The following is a 19,023-nucleotide window of genomic DNA, read 5'->3' as shown; positions in this document are numbered from 1 at the left end:
TAGGGAATTCCACAGGTTAACAACTCTCTGAGTGAAGAAGTTTCTCCTCATCTCAGTCCTAAATGGCCTCCCTTATCCTAAGACTGTGTCCCCTGGTTCTGGACTTCTCCATCATCGGGAACATTCTTCCTGCATCTAACCTGTCCAGTCCCGTCAGAATCTTATAAGTTTCTATGAGATCCTCTCTCATCCTTCTAAACTCCAGTGTATAACGGCCCAGTTGATCCAGTCTCTCCTGATATGTCAGTCCCGCCATCCCGGGAATCAGTCTGGTGAACCTTCGCTGTATTCCCTCAATAGCAAGAATGTCCTTCCTCAGATTAGGAGACCAAAACTGAACACAATATTCCAGGTGAGGTCTCACCAAGGCCCTGTTCAACTGCAGTAAGACCTCCCTGCTCCAATACTCAAATCCCCTATCTATGAAGGCCAACATGCAATTTGCCTTCTTCACCGCCTGCAATACCTAAATGCCATTTTTTAATAACTGATGAACCATGACACCCAGGTCTCGTTGCACCTCCCCTTTTCCTAATCTGCCGCCATTCAGATAATATTCTGCCTTCGTGTTTTTGTCCCCAAAGTAGGATAACCTCACATTTATCCACATTATACTGCATCTACCATGCATTGGCCCACTCACCTAACCTGTCCAAGTCACCCTGCAGCCTTTTAGCGTCCTCCTCACAGCTCACACCGCAACCCAGTTTAGTGTCATTTGCAAATCCTTCATCTAAATCATTAATGTATATTGTAAATAACTGGGGTCCCAGCACTGAGCTCTGCGGCACTCCACTAGTCACTGCCTGCCATTCTGAAAAGGACCCGTTTATCCCGACTCTCTGCTTCCTGTCTGCCAACCAGTTCTCTATCCACGTCAATACATTACCCCTAATACCATGTGCTTTGATTTTGCACACCAATCTCTTGTGTGGGACCTTGTCAAAAGCATTTTGAAAGTCCAACTACACCACATCCATTGGTTCTCCATTGTCCACTCTACCAGTTACATCCTCAAAAAATTCCAGAAGATTTGTCAAGCATGATTTCCCCTTCATAAATCCATGCTGACTTGGACCGATCCTGTCACTGCTTTCTAAATGCGCTGCTATTTCATCTTTAGTAATTGATTCCAACATTTTCCCCACTACTGATGTCAGGCTAACCAGTCTATAATTACCCGTTTTCTCTCTCCCTCCTTTTTTTAAACTGTAGTGTTACATTAGCTACCCTCCAGTCCATAGGAACTGATCCAGAGTTGATAGACTGTTGAAAAATGATCACCAATGCATCCACTATTTCTAGGTGCACTTCCTTAAGTACTCTGGGATGCAGACTATCAGGCCCCGGGGCTTTATTGGCCTTCAATCCCATCAATTTCCCTAACACAATTTCCCGCTTTATAAGGATATCCTTCAGTTCCTCCTCACTAGACCCTCGGTCCCCTAGTATTTCAAGAAGGTTATTTGTGTCTTCCTTCGTGAAAATAGAACCAAAGTATTTGTTTAACTGATCCGCCATTTCTTTGTTCCCCATTATAAATTCACCTGAATCTGACTGCAAGGGACCTATGTTTGTTTTCACTAATCTTTTTCTCTTCACATATCTATAGAGTCTACACTGCCGACAATGCCACCTATCTTTGTGCCATCGGCAAATTTGGATATATGACTTTAAAACAGAAAATGCTGGAAATACTCAGCAGGTCAGGCAGCATCTGTGGAGAGAGAAAACAGAGTTAATGTTTCAGGTCGACGACCCTGCGTCAGAACTGGAAAAAGTTAGAGATGTAACAAATTTTTAAGCAAGTGTTGAGGCAGGGAAAGGTGTGAGGGCGGCAAAAAACAAAGGGAAGGTGTATGATAGGTTAAAAGGCAGAAGAGATTGAGAGACAAAAGGGATGATGGTGCAAGGCAAAAGGAGATGTAATGGGACGAAGGACCGTGCAGCTCTTTGTCGGCCGGCGCAGACACGATGGGCCGAAAGGGCCTCCTTCTGCGCTGTAAATTTCTAAAAGATGAGTCTAGATAGGGTGTAAATGGGAATGGCAGATTAATCAACAGCTGTCATAGGGGGAAAAATAGGGGCAGAGATAATGGTCTGAAATTGTTGAACTCGATGTTGAGTCCAAAAGGCTGTAAAGTGCCTAAATGAAAGATGAGGTGCTGTTCCTCGAGCTTACGCTGAGCTTCATTGGAACAGTGCAAGAGGCCGAGGATGGAAGGAGAGATCAGAGTGGGAGTGGAGCGGAGAATTAAAGGGACAGGCGACCGGAAGCTCAGGATCACACTTACAGACTGAATGGAGGTGTTCCGCAAAGTGGTCACCCAATCTGCATTTAGTCTCCCCAGTGTAGAGGAGAGCGCATCATGAGCAGCGAATACAGTATACTAAAGTGAGAGAAGTACAAGTATTTCCAGCATTTTCTGTTTTTATTTCAGATTTCTAGCATCCACAATATTTTGCTTTTGGATATATGACTTTCTATGCCATCATCTAAGTTGTTAATAAATATTGTGAATAGTTGAGGCCCCAACACAGATCCCTGCCAGACACCACTAGTCACATCCTGCCAAATTGAGTATCTTCCCACGATCCCGACTCTCTGTCTGCTGCCGTTGAGTCAATTTCCTAACCTGGTCAATAATTTGCCCTCAATTCTATGGGTTTCTGCCTTAGATAACAGTCTCTTATGTGAGACTTTATTAAATACCTTGTGGAAGTCCATATAAGTAACATCCATAGACATTCACCTGTCCATCTACTTGAGTCACCTCTTCAGAAAATTCAATCATGTTTGTCAGGCATGACCTATCGTTCACAAGTCCATGCTGGCTCTCTCTGATTAATTGAAAATTTTCGAGGTGTTCCGATACCCTATCCGTATTTATAGACTCGAGCAAGTTTCCCAGAACAGATGTGAGGCTAATTGGTCTATAATTCCCTGGTTTCCCTCTCTCGCCATTCTTAAACAGCAGAGTGACATGCACAATTTTCCATCCTAAAGGGACGGTTCCTGAATCTAGAAAATGTTGGAAGATTATAGTTAGGGCATCTTCAAAATGCTCACCTACTTCCTTTAAAACCCTGGATGGAAACCATCTGGCCCTGGGGATTTGTCACTCTTTAGTGCCATTATTTTCTTTATTACGGAGCGGCGTCAATGGCGGTGAGGTCTTATGTGCCCCGCAGCGATCCTCGGGTCGGGTTTTGCGACGGCGTGGAACAGCACCACCCGGAAGAGCTATGCCGGGTGTGCAACGCCCCTAGTTGTGAGTTTGAGCTCCTGCCCGATCGTCCGCCCGGAAGTGTGTCCCATAATGAACGCCTGGGAAATCAAGATGGGCCTATGATCCCGTCAGCAAAGAGGTGAATAATGGACTCCTAAGGTAAGTGTGAATGTTTTTTCTTTTAATTTTTTAAGCGATTTGTGTTGTGGTGGAGTGGGCAATGTTTTGGGAATGTTTTTGTGTTTTTTTAGGCTCCCCCCAGCTCTAAGACTTTTCTCGGAGCGCTCCCAGCCCGGCTCTTTAGCTCCGGAGTTTCCCATCTAGCGCCAAGAGAGGTGTACAATGCCTCCCTTTGTGCTGCGCCCCCTGACGCAGGGCCTAAATGCCCAAATTTAACTACTAAAGCGCAAACTATTCCCGGCCGCTAACTTTCCCGCCCTATCGCCATTATCGCCCCAAAAACATTAAAGCCTAAAATCCAGCCCCCTGTCCCCGATTCAATAGTAGATTATTTGGGATATCTGGCTTGCTATCCTCTTCTACTGTAAATACTGACGCAAAGTAATTATTCAACATGTCGCCATTTCCCCATTGTCATTGGCAATGTCACCACTTTCAGGGGCCAACATTGCTCCTGATCAGCCTCGAATGTAAGTATAAAAATTCTTTGTATTGATTTTGATGTTCCTTGCAAGTTTCTTTTCACGCTCACTTTTTGTAGCTCTTGCTATCGGTTTTGTGATCCTTTTCTGTTCTTACTATCTTTATCATTTGCCAGGATCTGTGTGTTACTTTATGAATTTTTGCATGCCTTTTCCTCTAGTTTTGTGCTGTCTCTTACCTCTTTAGTCACCCATGGCTGTTTTTTTTGGGCAAGTAGAGCTCTTGCCCCTCAGGGGAGATGAGAACATTTTTTTTAGGCAGCGTGTTGTTATGATCTGGAATGCACTGCCTGCAAGGGCGGTGGAAGATGATTTAATCATAACTTTCAATAGCAAATTGTATATATAGTTGCAAAGGACAAAATTGCAGGGCTATAGCGAAAGAGCAGGAGAGTAGGACTAATTGGATAGCTCTTTCAAAAGGGCCGGCACAGACTTACTGGGCCGAATGGCCTCCTTCTATGAATTGAGTGCAGAGGCCGTGGCTGGAAAATCACAAACTGGTTGCATTGATCTTTGTGCCCGATTCTTTGATCCACTCCTCTGTTGAGAGAAACCCTGTGTCTGCAGCCTCGCTTTACAAGTTTAGCCTTTAGTGCGTAAACCTTTTGCATAAATCTTTGTACTTATCAAGATGAGGATGACAATAGAAACATTTCCTTTTTTTTGCACCTAGTGCTAACACCAAGCACTCCTCAAGTCAGACGTGGTATGGGTTACATGCAGAGTCACACTCCACCTAAACTATCTGATCAAGCACATCCCAAGCAAGTATAATATAGGTTGGATGAAAGACAACGCTTCCTTCACTCTGCCCCAACCTTAAAACATCCCTGCTACAGGGATTTCTAAAGTTTTGGAGCTTGGGGCTGGCTACACGTCAAAACCAGTGACTGGGCCATATACGATGGCGCAGAAACTGCGAGTACCATACATTAAAAAAAAATCACAATACGTGCACAAACCAGGAGCCTCGGGGCTAGCCTAAAAGCATCTGGCTCCTCCTGGCTCTACAAATGGTTTTTAAATAATTTACCTGTAGGTGGTGGCCACTGTGCTGACGATTCCTGAGGTCTATCTCCTTATCTGTTCAACTGAAAGCAATTTCCCAGAGGGGTCGTTAAACAGGGGTTAGGCAACTCATTATCATATGCAAGGGGTCTAATGCCTGGCTTAAGTGGCTGTCTGGGATGCACAGAAGAGCGGACCGACTAAATGAACAGTGGCCCGAATGCGCATGCAGATTGGGCGTGGGATAGCCACTGCTAAATCTATCATTGTTGTGCCACTTTTACATCTGAAAAAATGGGCACAAACTACCAATTTTTAGCCTTCTTTTCCATACTCATTTATTTCTGATTCCATTAAGTCTGGACTGGATTCATCATCATAGGCAGTCCCTCGGAATCGAGGAGGACTTGCTTCTACTCCCAAAGTGAGTTCTTTGATGGCTGAACAGTCCGATACGAGAGCCACAGATCCTGTTACAGGTGGGACAGACATTCGTCGAGGGAAGGAGTCGGTGGGGCTGGTTTGCCTGCGCTTGGCCTCTTCATGCTCTTTGCATTGAGACTCGAAGAGCTCAACGCCTTCCCGGATGGACTTTCTCCATCTTGGGCGGTCTACGGCCAGGGTCTCCCAGGTGGTAATGGTGATGTCGCACTTTACCAGGGAGGCTTTGAGGGTGTCCTTATAACGTTTCCGCTGTCCTCCTTTGGCTCATTTACCATGAAGGAGCTCCGCATAAAGCATTTGCTTAAGGAGTCTTGTATCTGGCATGCGTACTATGTGGCCTGCCCTCCAATCATCAAGATCCACGGCGCGGCACTGGACAATGTGGACCATTTCCCATATCTCGGGAGCCTCTTATCAACAAGGCAGACATTAATGCGGAGATTCAGCATCGCCTCCAGTGTGCCAGCGCAGCCTTTGGTCATCTGAGGAAAAGAGTGTTCGAACACCAGGCCCTCAAATCTACCACCAAACTCATGGTCTACAGGGCTGTAGTAATACCCGCCCTCCTGTATGGATCTGAGGCATGGATGATGTATAGAAGGCACCTCAAGTCACTGGAGATATATCACTAATGATGTCTCTGCAAGATCCTGCAAATCCCCTGGGAGGATAGGCGCACCAACATCAGTGTCCTCGACCAGGCTAACATCCCCAGTATTGAAGCACTGACCACACTCGATCAGCTTCGCTGGGCTGGATTAGAACCTGGCCAACAAACCTAGAACAGGTTGATGACTGACTGCATCCTGATGACCATAAAATTATACAGCTACCTTAACATGGTAGCACCATCTACTGTTTTAGGAACCACTATGGCAAATAAGGTCAGTCTGAAAGAGCCCTTACTGGTCAACTAGAGAAGAACTTGCAGATACTGGGGTAGAAATTCGCCGGCTTGTGCTTTTCCATCAATTAAAGTGAATGGGTGGGCAACTATTGGATGGAAACCATCGAAGCGGAATCTCTATTGCACCGTGTCAGGGCTAGTTCAACTGGTTAGACTTCGAGAATCATGTAGGTGGAAATCATACTGTAAAATATCATGAAGAAACAAATCCTTTGCTATTTTAACAACGGTGTCAACCTATTTATTTTAAATGTTTGGTGCCTTTGTTAAAATAACAGAGAAACACATGAACAAGTTTGTTGTTCATATGGCAGAAAGCAATTTCAAAGGTAGTCCCTAAACTTACCACACTGTACCAGTGCTTCACAAGGCGGATGAGGCCTTTAAGTTTAGGTGGGCACCGCTTCACAAATTTCCTCTGAAGTTCGGTGAAGCATGTTGAGAATTCTCCTCCATCCCCTCCAGCTTTAATCAGGTCTACATACACCTGGGCACTCGGGCTGTACTTTGTTAGCTGACCTTTAGGACATTGAAAAGGCAAAATGTTATTATTGAGGTACTGGACAGTTTAACGCAGCACAAATTGCTTGTGATTTTGTACGGGCTAGAGGTAAAAAAAAATGTGTAAAATGTTGACAATCTGAAATAAAAGCAGAAAATGCTGGAAGTACACAATTGCCTGGAGTTTACACAGGGCTCTCCTGAACTCCCGCCATAACTGTGGCGGAAACATCGGCGATATGGTGGGAACAGCAGTTTATGATCTTTCTTCAGGCATTCCAACAAAATTACAACAGGAAATCAGAATAACCCTTACAGAAATGCTAGCCCAATATGGCCGACACATCCAAAAAGAAAGAGAAAGACAGGTTTTAAGTAGAAATTCTGAAGCCAAATGTCCTCACCCATTTCAGGAAGACCAGCATACACTTGGTCCCGGCTGCAGGGGTAGCCTTGTGCGGAGTTGGGGGGGAGGGGCAGGGTGAAGAACCTACGTTTTCCCCCACAAGGCCTTTAATGCAAGGGAAACAAGGGTTGTGGGGGAGACCTGGGCAGGGATTGTACCTGTACCCCAGCCTCCTGGAGCACCACTGCATCTGTGGGCCGCTACACTGAACAATAAATGGTCTACTGGTCTCTTGGAGGGCAGAAGTGGAGACCACCAGGGGACCTCGGCTACTTTCCTGGCCTGGACCCCAACTGATGTCGCCACATTTATCCTTGAAACGACTTCCAGTTGGTATATTTTTTTTTGGCTAATGCAGCCCGTTTACAAAGTGAGCTGCTTTTGAGTGTCTCCAGGGAGGGCTTGACACCATGTTCCCTGCATCTGGAAGCCTGAAACCAGAATTCCTGGCACCCTGAGGCAGGCGGTTGCCTAAGATACACCTCTCGTGGCCATCCAGCCCTGTGCTAAGGAAAAGGAGGAGCCAATGATGGATCCTATTTCTAGAGATGCCCTGGTTACACCTAGATAGGTAAGAGTGAAACCTGGCTGTCTCACCAAGCTGGCCAATGTAGGAGAGGTGTTGGAGGGGGCTAGTGTTCGGGATCCAGAACTATGGCAGGACAGACCTATGGAGGGTTTGGCTTGTTGGGCAAGGTGGGGAGGGGGAGTGTTGTGAGAGAAGCATCTGAATGAATGGGTTGTGCTGTTGGTTCACACAATAAAAACTCCTTTAAATATATCTAATTTACCAGATTTTCTACCTAACCATTTGCATTTAAAGCCTCATACCTAAAGCATCAAATGCTGGCAGAACATCAACCTCAATAGATTCATACAGCTCTCTGGATTTAAAATGGAAGTTCAGGGAACGAGGAGAAAACGGTAAGCCAGGCGACAATGTAATTATTTTGGGTTTTGACATGATGATCTCAAATGCGAAGCTTTGTTGGCATTCCTGCAGCATGTCTCGAATTATCTTCAAAGTTTCACCCCGGTTGTTCTTCTGGTCTATAAAACTTTTGAAGTGGCTGACGAAGATGACCAGATCCGCATCCGACCCATTTTTTAAAGCTGTTCCTTTCCCAGAGGAGCCACCCTGAAAAAAGAGTGAAACAGCAGGACAACCTTTCAAATAAATGATGAGGAAAATGCATTACCACTCCACTCAGCACTGAACCTCAAATCAGCACCTCGAGCAGGGCTGGGCAATTATTTGGGCTGGAGGGCCACTTAACAAGTTTTGGTGCGCTGTTGAGGGCCGCCCACCAATGTTCCACCAATCATGCGGTCCTGCACAGGCCGATCCACAACTCCTGCCACTGGAAGAGATACTGCGTATGCACGGCTGCATAGTGGCTGGCCGCGCAGCAAATTTAAAGGGACCGCACACAAAAAAAATTAGAGGGAACATTGCATAAATATGAACATTGCATAAACTTAAATTCAGATAGTAGTCAGATGCTATCGTACATACACATGTATTCGATACGGCATAGAACTGAATCAAAGATAAAAGTTAAAAATGGTGTGGTATCTTGTGGTTTCTGAAATAGAACTGTACCCTCATTAGAGCCGGTGTCAGCATCAGTCCTCCACCTCAGTCACCCTTATGCCCTTCTGCAAAGATTACTAATGCCGTCACAATTGGTGCCAGATGAAATCTCCCCTGCCGTCATGGTCTGGGTACCGGGAGAGGAAAAATACAGTGCCGGTCACTTTCGTTGGTAAAAGATTTGTGGAGATGAGCAGCCATGACACCACTCTAAAATGTATAGGGCATATTTGAGTACACAGTGCATTCTGGGTATGGATGTCCGCCATTGGGGCCCAGAATTATGGAACGGATCCTTTTAAGATCAGGCCAGTGAGAATCACTTTTGCGAATTATTCATTTGAATGAAGTATTACTATGTTTTATCCTTGGCTGCAGTCCGGGTCTGTCTCTGACCCATGAGAAGTGAAAGTGGATAGATAAATGTGCAGCTTGAGCTCCGACTCATTGAAACATAGAAACATAGGAAATAGGTGCAGGAGTAGGCCCTTCGAGCCTGCACCGCCATTCAATGAGTTCATGGCTGAACATGAAACTTCAGTACCCTCTTCCTGCTTTCACGCCATACCCCTTGATCCCCCGAGTAGTAAGGACTTCATCTAACTCCCTTTTGAATATATTTAGTGAATTGGCCTCAACTACTTTCTGTGGTAGAGAATTCCACAGGTTCACCACTCTCTGGGTGAAGAAGTTTCTCCTTATCTCGGTCCTAAATGGCTTACCCCTTATCCTTAGACTGTGACCCCTGGTTCTGGACTTCCCCAACATTGGGAACATTCTTCCTGAATCCAACCTGTCCAAACCCATCAGAATTTTAAACATTTCTATGAGGTCCCCTCTCACTCTTCTGAACTCCAGTGAATACAAGCCCAGTTGATCCAGTCTTTCTTGATAGGTCAGTCCCACCATCCTGGGAATCAGTCTGGTGAATCTTCGCTGCACTCCCTCAATAGCAAGAATGTCCTTCCTCAAGTTAAGAGACCAAAACTGTACACAATACTCCAGGTGTGGCCTCACCAAGGCCCTGTACAACTGTAGCAACACCTCCCTGCCCCTGTACTCAAATCCCCTCGCTATGAAGGCCAACATGCCATTTGCTTTCTTAACCGCCTGCTGTACCTGCATGCCAACCTTCAATGACTGATGTACCATGACACCCAGGTCTCGTTGCACCTTCCCTTTTCCTAATCTGTCACCATTCAGATAATAGTCTGTCTCTCTGTTTTTACCACCAAAGTGGATAACCTCACATTTATCCACATTATACTTCATCTGCCACGCATTTGCTCACTCACCTAACCTATCCAAGTCACTCTGCAGACTCATAGCATCCTCCTCGCAGCTCACACTGCCACCCAACTTAGTGTCATCCGCAAATTTGGAGATACTACATTTAATCCCCTCGTCTAAATCATTAATGTACAATGTAAACAGCTGGGGCCCCAGAACAGAACCCTGCGGTACCCCACTAGTCACTGCCTGCCATTCCGAAAAGTACCCATTTACTCCTACTCTTTGCTTCCTGTCTGACAACCAGTTCTCAATCCACATCAGCACACTACCCCCAATCCCATGTGCTTTTGCTTTGCACATTAATCTCCTGTGTGGGACCTTGTCGAAAGCCTTCTGAAAGTCCAAATATACCACATCAACTGGTACTCCTTTGTCCACTTTATTGGAAACATCCTCAAAAAATTCCAGAAGATTTGTCAAGCATGATCTCACTTTCACAAATCCATGCTGACTTGGACCTATCATGTCACCATTTTCCAAATGCGCTGCTATGACATCCTTAATAATTGATTCCATCATTTTACCCACTACTGAGGTCAGGCTGACCGGTCTATAATTCCCTGCTTTCTCTCTCCCTCCTTTTTTAAAAAGTGGGGTTACATTGGCTACCCTCCACTCGATAGGAACTGATCCAGAGTCAATGGAATGTTGGAAAATGACTGTCAATGCATCCGCTATTTCCAAGGCTACCTCCTTAAGTACTCTGGGATGCAGTCCATCAGGCCCTGGGGATTTATCGGCCTTCAATCCCATCAATTTCCCCAACACAATTTCCCGACTAATAAAGATTTCCCTCAGTTCCTCCTCCTTACTAGACCCTCTGACCACTTTTATATCCAGAAGGTTGTTTGTGTCCTCCTTAGTGAATACTGAACCAAAGTACTTGTTCAATTGGTCTGCCATTTCTTTGTTCCCCGTTATGACTTCCCCTGATTCTGACTGCAGCGGACCTACATTTGTCTTTACTAACCTTTTTCTCTTTACATACCTGTAGAAACTTTTGCAATCCGCCTTAATGTTCCCTGCAAGCTTCTTCTCGTACTCCATTTTCCCTGCCCTAATCAAACCCTTTGTCCTCCTCTGCTGAGTTCTAAATTTCTCCCAGTCCCCAGGTTCGCTGCTATTTCTGGCCAATTTGTATGCCATTTCTTTGGCTTTAATACTATCCCTGATTTCCCTAGATAGCCACGGTTGAGCCACCTTCCCTTTTTTATTTTTACGCCAGACAGGAATGTACAATTGTTGTAATTCATCCATGCGGTCTCTAAATGTCTGCCATTGCCCATCCACAGTCAACCCCTTAAGTATCATTAGCCAATCTATCTTAGCCAATTCATGCCTCATACCTTCAAAGTTACCCTTCTTTAAGTTCTGGACCATGGTCTCTGAATTAACTGTTTCATTCTCCATCCTAATGCAGAATTCCACCATATTATGGTCACTCTTCCCCAAGGGGCCTCGCACAATGAGATTGCTAATTAATCCTCTCTCATTACACAACACCCAGTCTAAGATGGCCTCCCCCCTAGTTGGTTCCTCGACATATTGGTCTAGAAAACCATCTCTTATGCACTCCAGGAAATCCTCCTCCACCGTATTGCTTCCAGTTTGGCTAGCCCAATCTATGTGCATATTAAAGTCACCCATTATAACTGCTGCACCTTTATTGCATGCACTCCTAATTTCCTGTTTGATGCCCTCCCCAACATCACTACTACTGTTTGGAGGTCTGTACACAACTCCCACTAACGATTTTTGCCCTTTAGTGTTCTGCAGCTCTACCCATATAGATTCCACATCATCCAAGCTAATGTCTTTCCTAACTATTGCATTAATCTCCTCTTTAACCAGCAATGCTACCCCACCTCCTTTTCCTTTTATTCTATCCTTCCTGAATGTTGAATACCCCTGGATGTTGAGTTCCCAGCCCTGATCATCCTGGAGCCACGTCTCCGTAATCCCAATCACATCATATTTGTTAACATCTATTTGCACAGTTAATTCATCCACATTATACTCCTTGCATTAAGACACAGAGCCTTCAGGCTTGTCTTTTTAACACACCTTGTCCCTTTAGAATTTTGCTGTAATGTGGGCCTTTTTATTTTTTGCCTTGGGATTCTCTGCCCCCCACTTTTACTATTCTACTTTCTATCTTTTGCCTCTGTCTCCCTTTTATTTTCCTCTGCCTCCCTGCATGGGTTCCCATCCCCCTGCCATATTAGTTTAACTCCTCCACAACAGCACTAGCAAACACTCGCGTTCTATTTCTGTCCCATCCAGGGATCCGGATAGAATGGCTTGGCGGGCCGGATATGGTCCGCGGGCCGTATTTTGCCACCACTGACCTAGGGCCTAAATTCAATGTTAACCTTCTTATCATAGAATCATAGAATGGTTACAGCACAGAAGGAGGCCATTCGGACCGTCGAGCCTGTGCCGGCTCTCAGCAAGAGCAGATCAGCTGATCCCACTTCCCCACCCTTTCCCCATAACCCTGCAAATTTTTTCCTTCAGGCACTTATCCAATTCCCTTTTGATTGAATCTGCCTCCACCAAGCAGTGCATTCCAGATCCTAACCACTCACTGCATAAAAACGTTTTTCCTCATGTCGCCTTTGGTTCTTCTGCTAATCGCCTTAAATCTGTGTCCTCTGGTTCTCAACCTTTCTGCCAATGGGAACAGCTTCTCTCTATCTACTCTGCCTAGACCCCTCATGATTTTGAACACCTTCATCAAATCTCCTCTGAAACTGCTCTGCTCTAAGGAGAACAACCCCAGCTTCTCCAGTCTATCCACGTAACTGAAGTCTAATGGGATTGAAGGTAGACAAGTCCCCTGGTCCTGATGAAATGCATCCCAGGGTATTAAAAGAGATGGCGGAAGTTATAGCAGATGCATTTGTTATAATCTACCAAAATTCTCTGGACTCTGGGGAGGTACCAGCGGATTGGAGAGCAGCTAATGTAACGCCTCTGTTTAAAAAAGGGGGCAGGCAAAAGGCAGGTAACTATAGGCCGGTTAGTTTAACATCTGTAGTGGGGAAAATGCTTGAAACTATCATTAAGGAAGAAATAGCGGGACATCTGGATAGGAATAGTGCAATCAAGCAGACGCAGCATGGATTCATGAAAGGGAAATCATGTTTAACTAACTTACTGGAATTCTTTGAGGATATAACGAGCATGGTGGATAGAGGTGTACCGATGGATGTGGTGTATTTAGATTTCCAAAAGGCATTCGATAAGGTGCCACACAAAAGGTTACTGCAGAAGATAAAGGTACGCGGAGTCAGAGGAAATGTATTAGCGTGGATAGAGAATTGGCTGGCGAACAGAAAGCAGAGAGTCGGGATAAATGGGTCCTTTTCGGGTTGGAAATCAGTGGTTAGTGGTGTGCCACAGGGATCAGTGCTGAGACCACAACTGTTTACAATATACATAGATGACCTAGAGGAGGGGACAGAGTGTAGTGCAACAAAATTTGCAGATGACACTAAGATTAGTGGGAAAGCGGGTTGTGTAGAGGACTCAGAGAGGCTACAAGGAGATTTGGATAGGTTAAGCGAATGGGCTAAGGTTTGGCAGATGGAATACAATGTCGAAAAGTGTGAGGTCATCCACCTTGGGAAAAAAAACAGTAAAAGGGAATATTATTTGAATGGGGAGAAATTACAACATGCTGTGGTGCAGAGGGACCTGGGGGTCGTTGTGCATGAATCCCAAAAGGTTAGTTTGCAGATGCAGCAGGTAATCAGGAAGGCAAATGGAATGTTGGCCTTCATTGCGAAAGGGATGGAGTACAAAAGCAGGGAGGTGTTGCTGCAACTGTATAAGGTATTGGTAAGGCCGCACCTAGAGTACTGCGTGCAGTTTTGGTCACCTTACTTAAGGAAGGATATACTAGCTTTGGAAGGGGTACAGAGACGATTCACTAGGCTGATTCGAGAAATGAGGGGGTTACCTTATGATGATAGATTGAGTAGACTGGGTGTTTACTCCTTGGAGTTCAGAAGGATGAGGGGTGATCTTATAGAAACATTTAAAATCATGAAAGGGATAGACAAGATAGAGGCAGAGAGGTTGTTTCCACTGGTCGGGGAGACTAGAACTAGGGGGCACAGCCTCAAAATACGGAGGAGCCAATTTAAAACCGAGTTGAGAAAGAATTTCTTCTCCCAGAGGGTTGTGAATCTGTGGAATTCTCTGCCCAAGGAAGCAGTTGAGGCTGGCTCATTGAATGTTTTCAAGTCAAAGATAGATAGATTTTTAAGCAATAAGTGAATTAAGGGTTACGGGGAGAGGGCGGGAAAGTGAAGCTGAGTCCACGACCAGATCAGCCATGATCTTATTGAATGGCGGAGCAGGCTTGAGGGGCTAGATGGCCTACTCCTGTTCCTAATTCTTATGTTCTTATGTTCTTAAGTCCCTCATCCCGGGAACCATTCTTGTAAATCTTCTTGCCATTATTGAGCTTTTGGAAATCAGGGACAGAAATCTGAGCTAAATTGATTGGCCAGTTAAATTGGACAACAGATTTGAACTTATTGGCCTGTATTTTGCAGTAGATTTGACGGCAAAACTTTCAGCACTCATGGTCATTATCCCTCCAAAACTGACTGCAACTTCAGGATTTAGGGCATGCGTAAATAAACGTGGAAATCCTGAAGTTGCGGTCAGTCATTCATTGCTCTGCCACAGGCTGCGCCGCGGAACTCCCCAGAGCGACAATCAATTGAAATCATATATAAGGACAAAAACTTCCCCTATTATGCTGGAATATCGCTGTTAAACTCCGCGCCCCCCACCCCCCACTTTAAAAAAAAGTTAAGCCTTATGGAAATTGGCCTCCACTGCAAGATGGGGCAGTAGTAGTTTAAGGACAGGTGCATGAGGGGTGGGGTTTTTTCTAAGGGGAGGGCGATGACAGCAATTTTGAAAGTGGAGTGTACAGTGCCTGAGGGGAGGGAACCATTTACAATGCCATTAAGTATCGGGACTGTGAAGGGAAGTTAGATGGCCAGGGGTCAAGAGCAGGATGTCGGACTCTTGGACAAGGTGAGGATAAACCAGAGAAAAACGGAGTTTCAGGGCTAGGGAGGGGAGGACTGGGGGAATGTTTGGCCTGGTGGCAAGAGGTGAAGCAACAGAGGCTGCTGAATTGTGGTGTTAAAAATATCCCTCTTATCACACTTGCTGGTGAGGATGGGGCTGGGGAGGGCATTTAAGGAGAAAGGTAGTGGAGAAAAGGAGCCTTGGATTATCTTCACCCTCCAGGATGATCCTAGAATAGTAAGTTGTTACAGAGGAGAGCGAGGCCCAGTAGAGCTTGATGTGGTCTGGCCGGATCTGGTGATAGACGGACAGCAGGTGCATGCAAGTTTGTGTCCCTTGGATGAGAGAGCAAAGAGGGGGGCCATACGAGGGGGAACAGGTGAGATGGGAGTCAGTGAAGGATTTACTGCAGATGAAGGCACTGAACGTGGAGGTGAGGATGTCGTCGAGCAAATCAAAAGCTTTAGGGGCATCGTGGCAAAGGCTGGGCAGTTGGAAGTTAAAGAGGGAGTTTAAAGTGACTTGGAGAATTGTATCCATATACACCCTCAGCATAATGTAAAAATGCAGTTTGAACTTTCTGGCACATGTATCATCTCTGTCCTTACACAAGAACATAATAAATAGGAACAGGAGTAGGCCATATTGCCCCTCAAGCCTGCTCCGCCATTTAATACAATCATGGCTGATCTGATCATGGACTCAGGTCCACTTCCCTGCCAGCTCCCCATGACCCATTATTCCCATATCGGTTAAGAAACTGTTTATCTCAGTCTTTAATTTATTCAATGACCCAGCTTCCACAGTTCTCTGAGGCAGCAAATTCCACAGAATTCCAACCTTCTGAGAAAAGAAATTCCTCCTCATCGCAGTTTTAAAAGGGCAGTCCCATATTCTAAGATTATGCCCCCTAGTTCTAGTCTCCCCTATCAGTGGAAACATCCTCTCTGCATCCACCTTGTCAAGCCCCTTCATAATCTTATACGTTTCGATAAGATCACCTTTCATTCTTCTGAATTCCAATGAGTAGAGGCCCAACCTACTGAACCTTTCCTCATGTCAACCCCCTCATCTCTGGAATCAACCTAGTGAACCTTCTCTGAAATGCCTCCAAAGCAAGTATATCCTTTCTCAAATATGGAAACCAAAACTGCACGCAGTATTTCAGGTGTGGCCTCATCAATACCCTGTGTAACTGTAGCAAGACTTCCCTGCTTTTATACTCCATCCCCTTTGCAATAAAGGCCAAGATTCCATTGGCCTTCCTGATCACTTGCTGTACCGGCATACTAACCTTTTGTGTTTCATGCACAAGTAGCCCCAGGTCCTGTTGAACTGCAGCACTTTGCAATTTTTCTCCATTTAAATAGTAACTTGCTCTTTGATTTTTTTTCTGCCAAAGTGAATGACCTCACACTTTCCAACATTATACTCCATCTGCCAAATTTTTGCCCACTCACTTAGCCTGTCTATGTCTTTTTGCAGATTTTTTGTGTCCTCACACATTGTTTTTCTTCCCATCTTTGTATCGTCAGCAAACTTGGCTACGTTGCACTCGGTCCCTTCTTCCAAGTCATTAATATAGATTGTAAATAGTTGGGGTCCCAGCACTGATCCCAGCACCCCATTAGTTACTGATTGCCAACCCGAGAATGAACCATTTGTCCCGACTCTCTGTTTTCTGTTAGTTAGCTAATCCTTTATCCATGCTAATATATTACCGCCAACCCCATGAACTTTTACCTTGTGCAGTAACCTTTTATGTGGCACCTTGTCAAATGCCGTCTGGAAGTCCAAATACACACATCCACTGGTTTCCCTTTACCCACCCTGTTCGTTACATCCTCAAAGAATCCAGCAAATTTGTCAAGCATGACTTCTCTTTCATAAATCCATGCTGATTCTGCCTGAGTGAATTATGTTTTTCCAAATGTCCTGCTACTGCTTCTTTAATAATGGACTCCAACATTTTCCCAACTGCAGATGTTAGGCTAACTGGTCTATAGTTTCCTGCTTTTTGTCTGCCTCCTTTTTTAAATAGGGACGTTACATTTGTCCTTGTTTCTTTCCTTTTCTTAATTCCACCTCCCCAACCGAATTTTTCTTCCCTGTTCTCCTGAAGATATTAATTCACGTTCCAAGACTGACACCGCTCAGGAACCCCACCCGAGGGCCATTCCTCACGCATGAACCTAGACAGTGGATGTTACTCGGTGATATGATAATGGGTGAGAATCATAACTGAGATTAAGCTTCATGACATCAACAAAGGAAGCTTTTCTGATTCTCCCTCTCGCTAGCCAAGAAGCAATGAGACTAATTGTAGTGGCCCTAGCTGAGGTTACATAACTCAGCAAAGACCCTGGTATTGATCCTGGACCCTTCCTGTCTGCATGGCTCAGTACCATATTGGTGCAATTATTCATTGGAACATAGGAACAGGAGGAGGCCATTTAGCCCTTCGAGCCTGTTCCGCCATTCAGTGAGATCATAGTTGATCTGCGACCCAACTCCATGTATACGTCTTTGGCCCATATACCTTAATACCTTTGCTTAATAAAAATCTAAAATCTCAGATTTAAAATTAACAATTGATCTAGCATCAATTGCCATTTGCAGAAAAGAATTCCCACCTTTTACCACCCTTTGTGTGTAGAAGTGTTTCCTAATTTCAGTCCTGAAATGTCTGGCTCTAATTTTTAAACTATGGCCTATAGTCCTAGACTCTCCAACCAGCAGAAATAGTTTATCTTTATCTACCCTATCAGTTCATTTTAATATCTTGAAAGCATCGATCAAGTTACCCTTTAACCTTTTAAATTCCAGGGAATACAACCCTAGTTTGTGCAATCTCTCCTTGTAATTTAACCCTTGGAATCTGGGTATAATTCTGGTAAATCTACATTGCAATCCCTCCATGGCCAATATGTCCTTCCTATGGTGTAGTGCACAGAACTGCTCACAGTACATCAGGTGTGTTCTAACTAGAGTTTTGTATAGCTTCAGCATAACTTCCACTCCCTTGTATTCTAGTCCTCTAGATATAAAGGCCAGCATTCCATTAGCATTTTTGATTATTTTCTGTAACTGTCCATGACATTTTAATGATCTATCTACCTGGACCTCCAAGTCTCTTTGGACCACTACTGTTTTTAGCTAATCACCATTTAGCAAGTACCCTGTTTTATCCAGTTTTAGGTCCAAAGCAATTATTCAATGAGCCACCAAAGACGCTATAGTGTTTTCCAATAAGTATTTCATTCTGCTGGACTCACCTTCACTGTTTTAATGATTTTAATGGAGCATTGTTCCTTTAAGAACCTGCAGATCTTGTGGATGGTCTCGCCCACCTGCTCATGAAATGTCTGATCGGGTTGGAGTTTGTTAAAAATAAATGTGTCCAGGTGATGTGGAGCTGTGTGATACAAATCATCCATCATCTGCTTCACAGATTTTTCTGGAAAAAATAAATAAAACTAAAATTTAGTAACTGTTACTTCAACTCAGGCAATACAACTCTGGATCTGCACAGATCATTGAGCTACGACACTCTGATTATTATTTTCCCCAGGCAGCTGTTTCACAGGCTTCACTTGCGAAACAGTTGCCTGATTCATTTAAAGTTTAAAAGATATATTGAAAATCTTAGTCCTTTAGGATTCACAAAGATCAGGGAACAGTGTCTGTCTGACCTCTGCTAGACCTGGTACCAAGTGCCAGTAGGAAAGTGAATGTTAATTTTTGAAAGGATTCTGCTAGCATTAGCAATGCCGGATTGTGTAACATGCTGGCATTACTACATTGCATCGTTGCTTTAGCAGTAATGGCGGAAAATGTGGCAAATGTCACCACACTGTCATTAGTTCCTTATCTGGTTCTGCCCAACACTTTCTGGGCAGGTGTTTCTGTAAGTATTATCA

At 44.6% G+C, this 19,023-nt stretch overlaps 1 protein-coding gene across 1 annotated transcript in view; it reads right to left on the bottom strand.

Annotated features, from left to right (window-relative positions):
* The window catches only part of LOC139269253 (2'-5'-oligoadenylate synthase 2-like), a 58,003-nt gene that overhangs the window by 12,066 nt on the left and 26,914 nt on the right, over positions 1–19,023 (bottom strand). The window contains exons 8-10 of the mRNA XM_070888340.1: positions 18,379–18,560; positions 7,993–8,299; positions 6,601–6,773 (exon numbers count right to left, since the gene is read on the bottom strand). Coding sequence (XP_070744441.1) covers positions 6,601–6,773; positions 7,993–8,299; positions 18,379–18,560 — 662 coding nt within the window. The remainder of the gene's footprint in view (positions 1–6,600; positions 6,774–7,992; positions 8,300–18,378; positions 18,561–19,023) is intronic.

Source organism: Pristiophorus japonicus, chromosome 8 (assembly GCF_044704955.1).
Source record: "Pristiophorus japonicus isolate sPriJap1 chromosome 8, sPriJap1.hap1, whole genome shotgun sequence".
NCBI classification, from domain to species: Eukaryota; Metazoa; Chordata; class Chondrichthyes; family Pristiophoridae; genus Pristiophorus; species Pristiophorus japonicus.
Note: the sequence above shows the minus strand (reverse complement) of the source record. Positions and strands in the feature narration are given on the sequence as shown.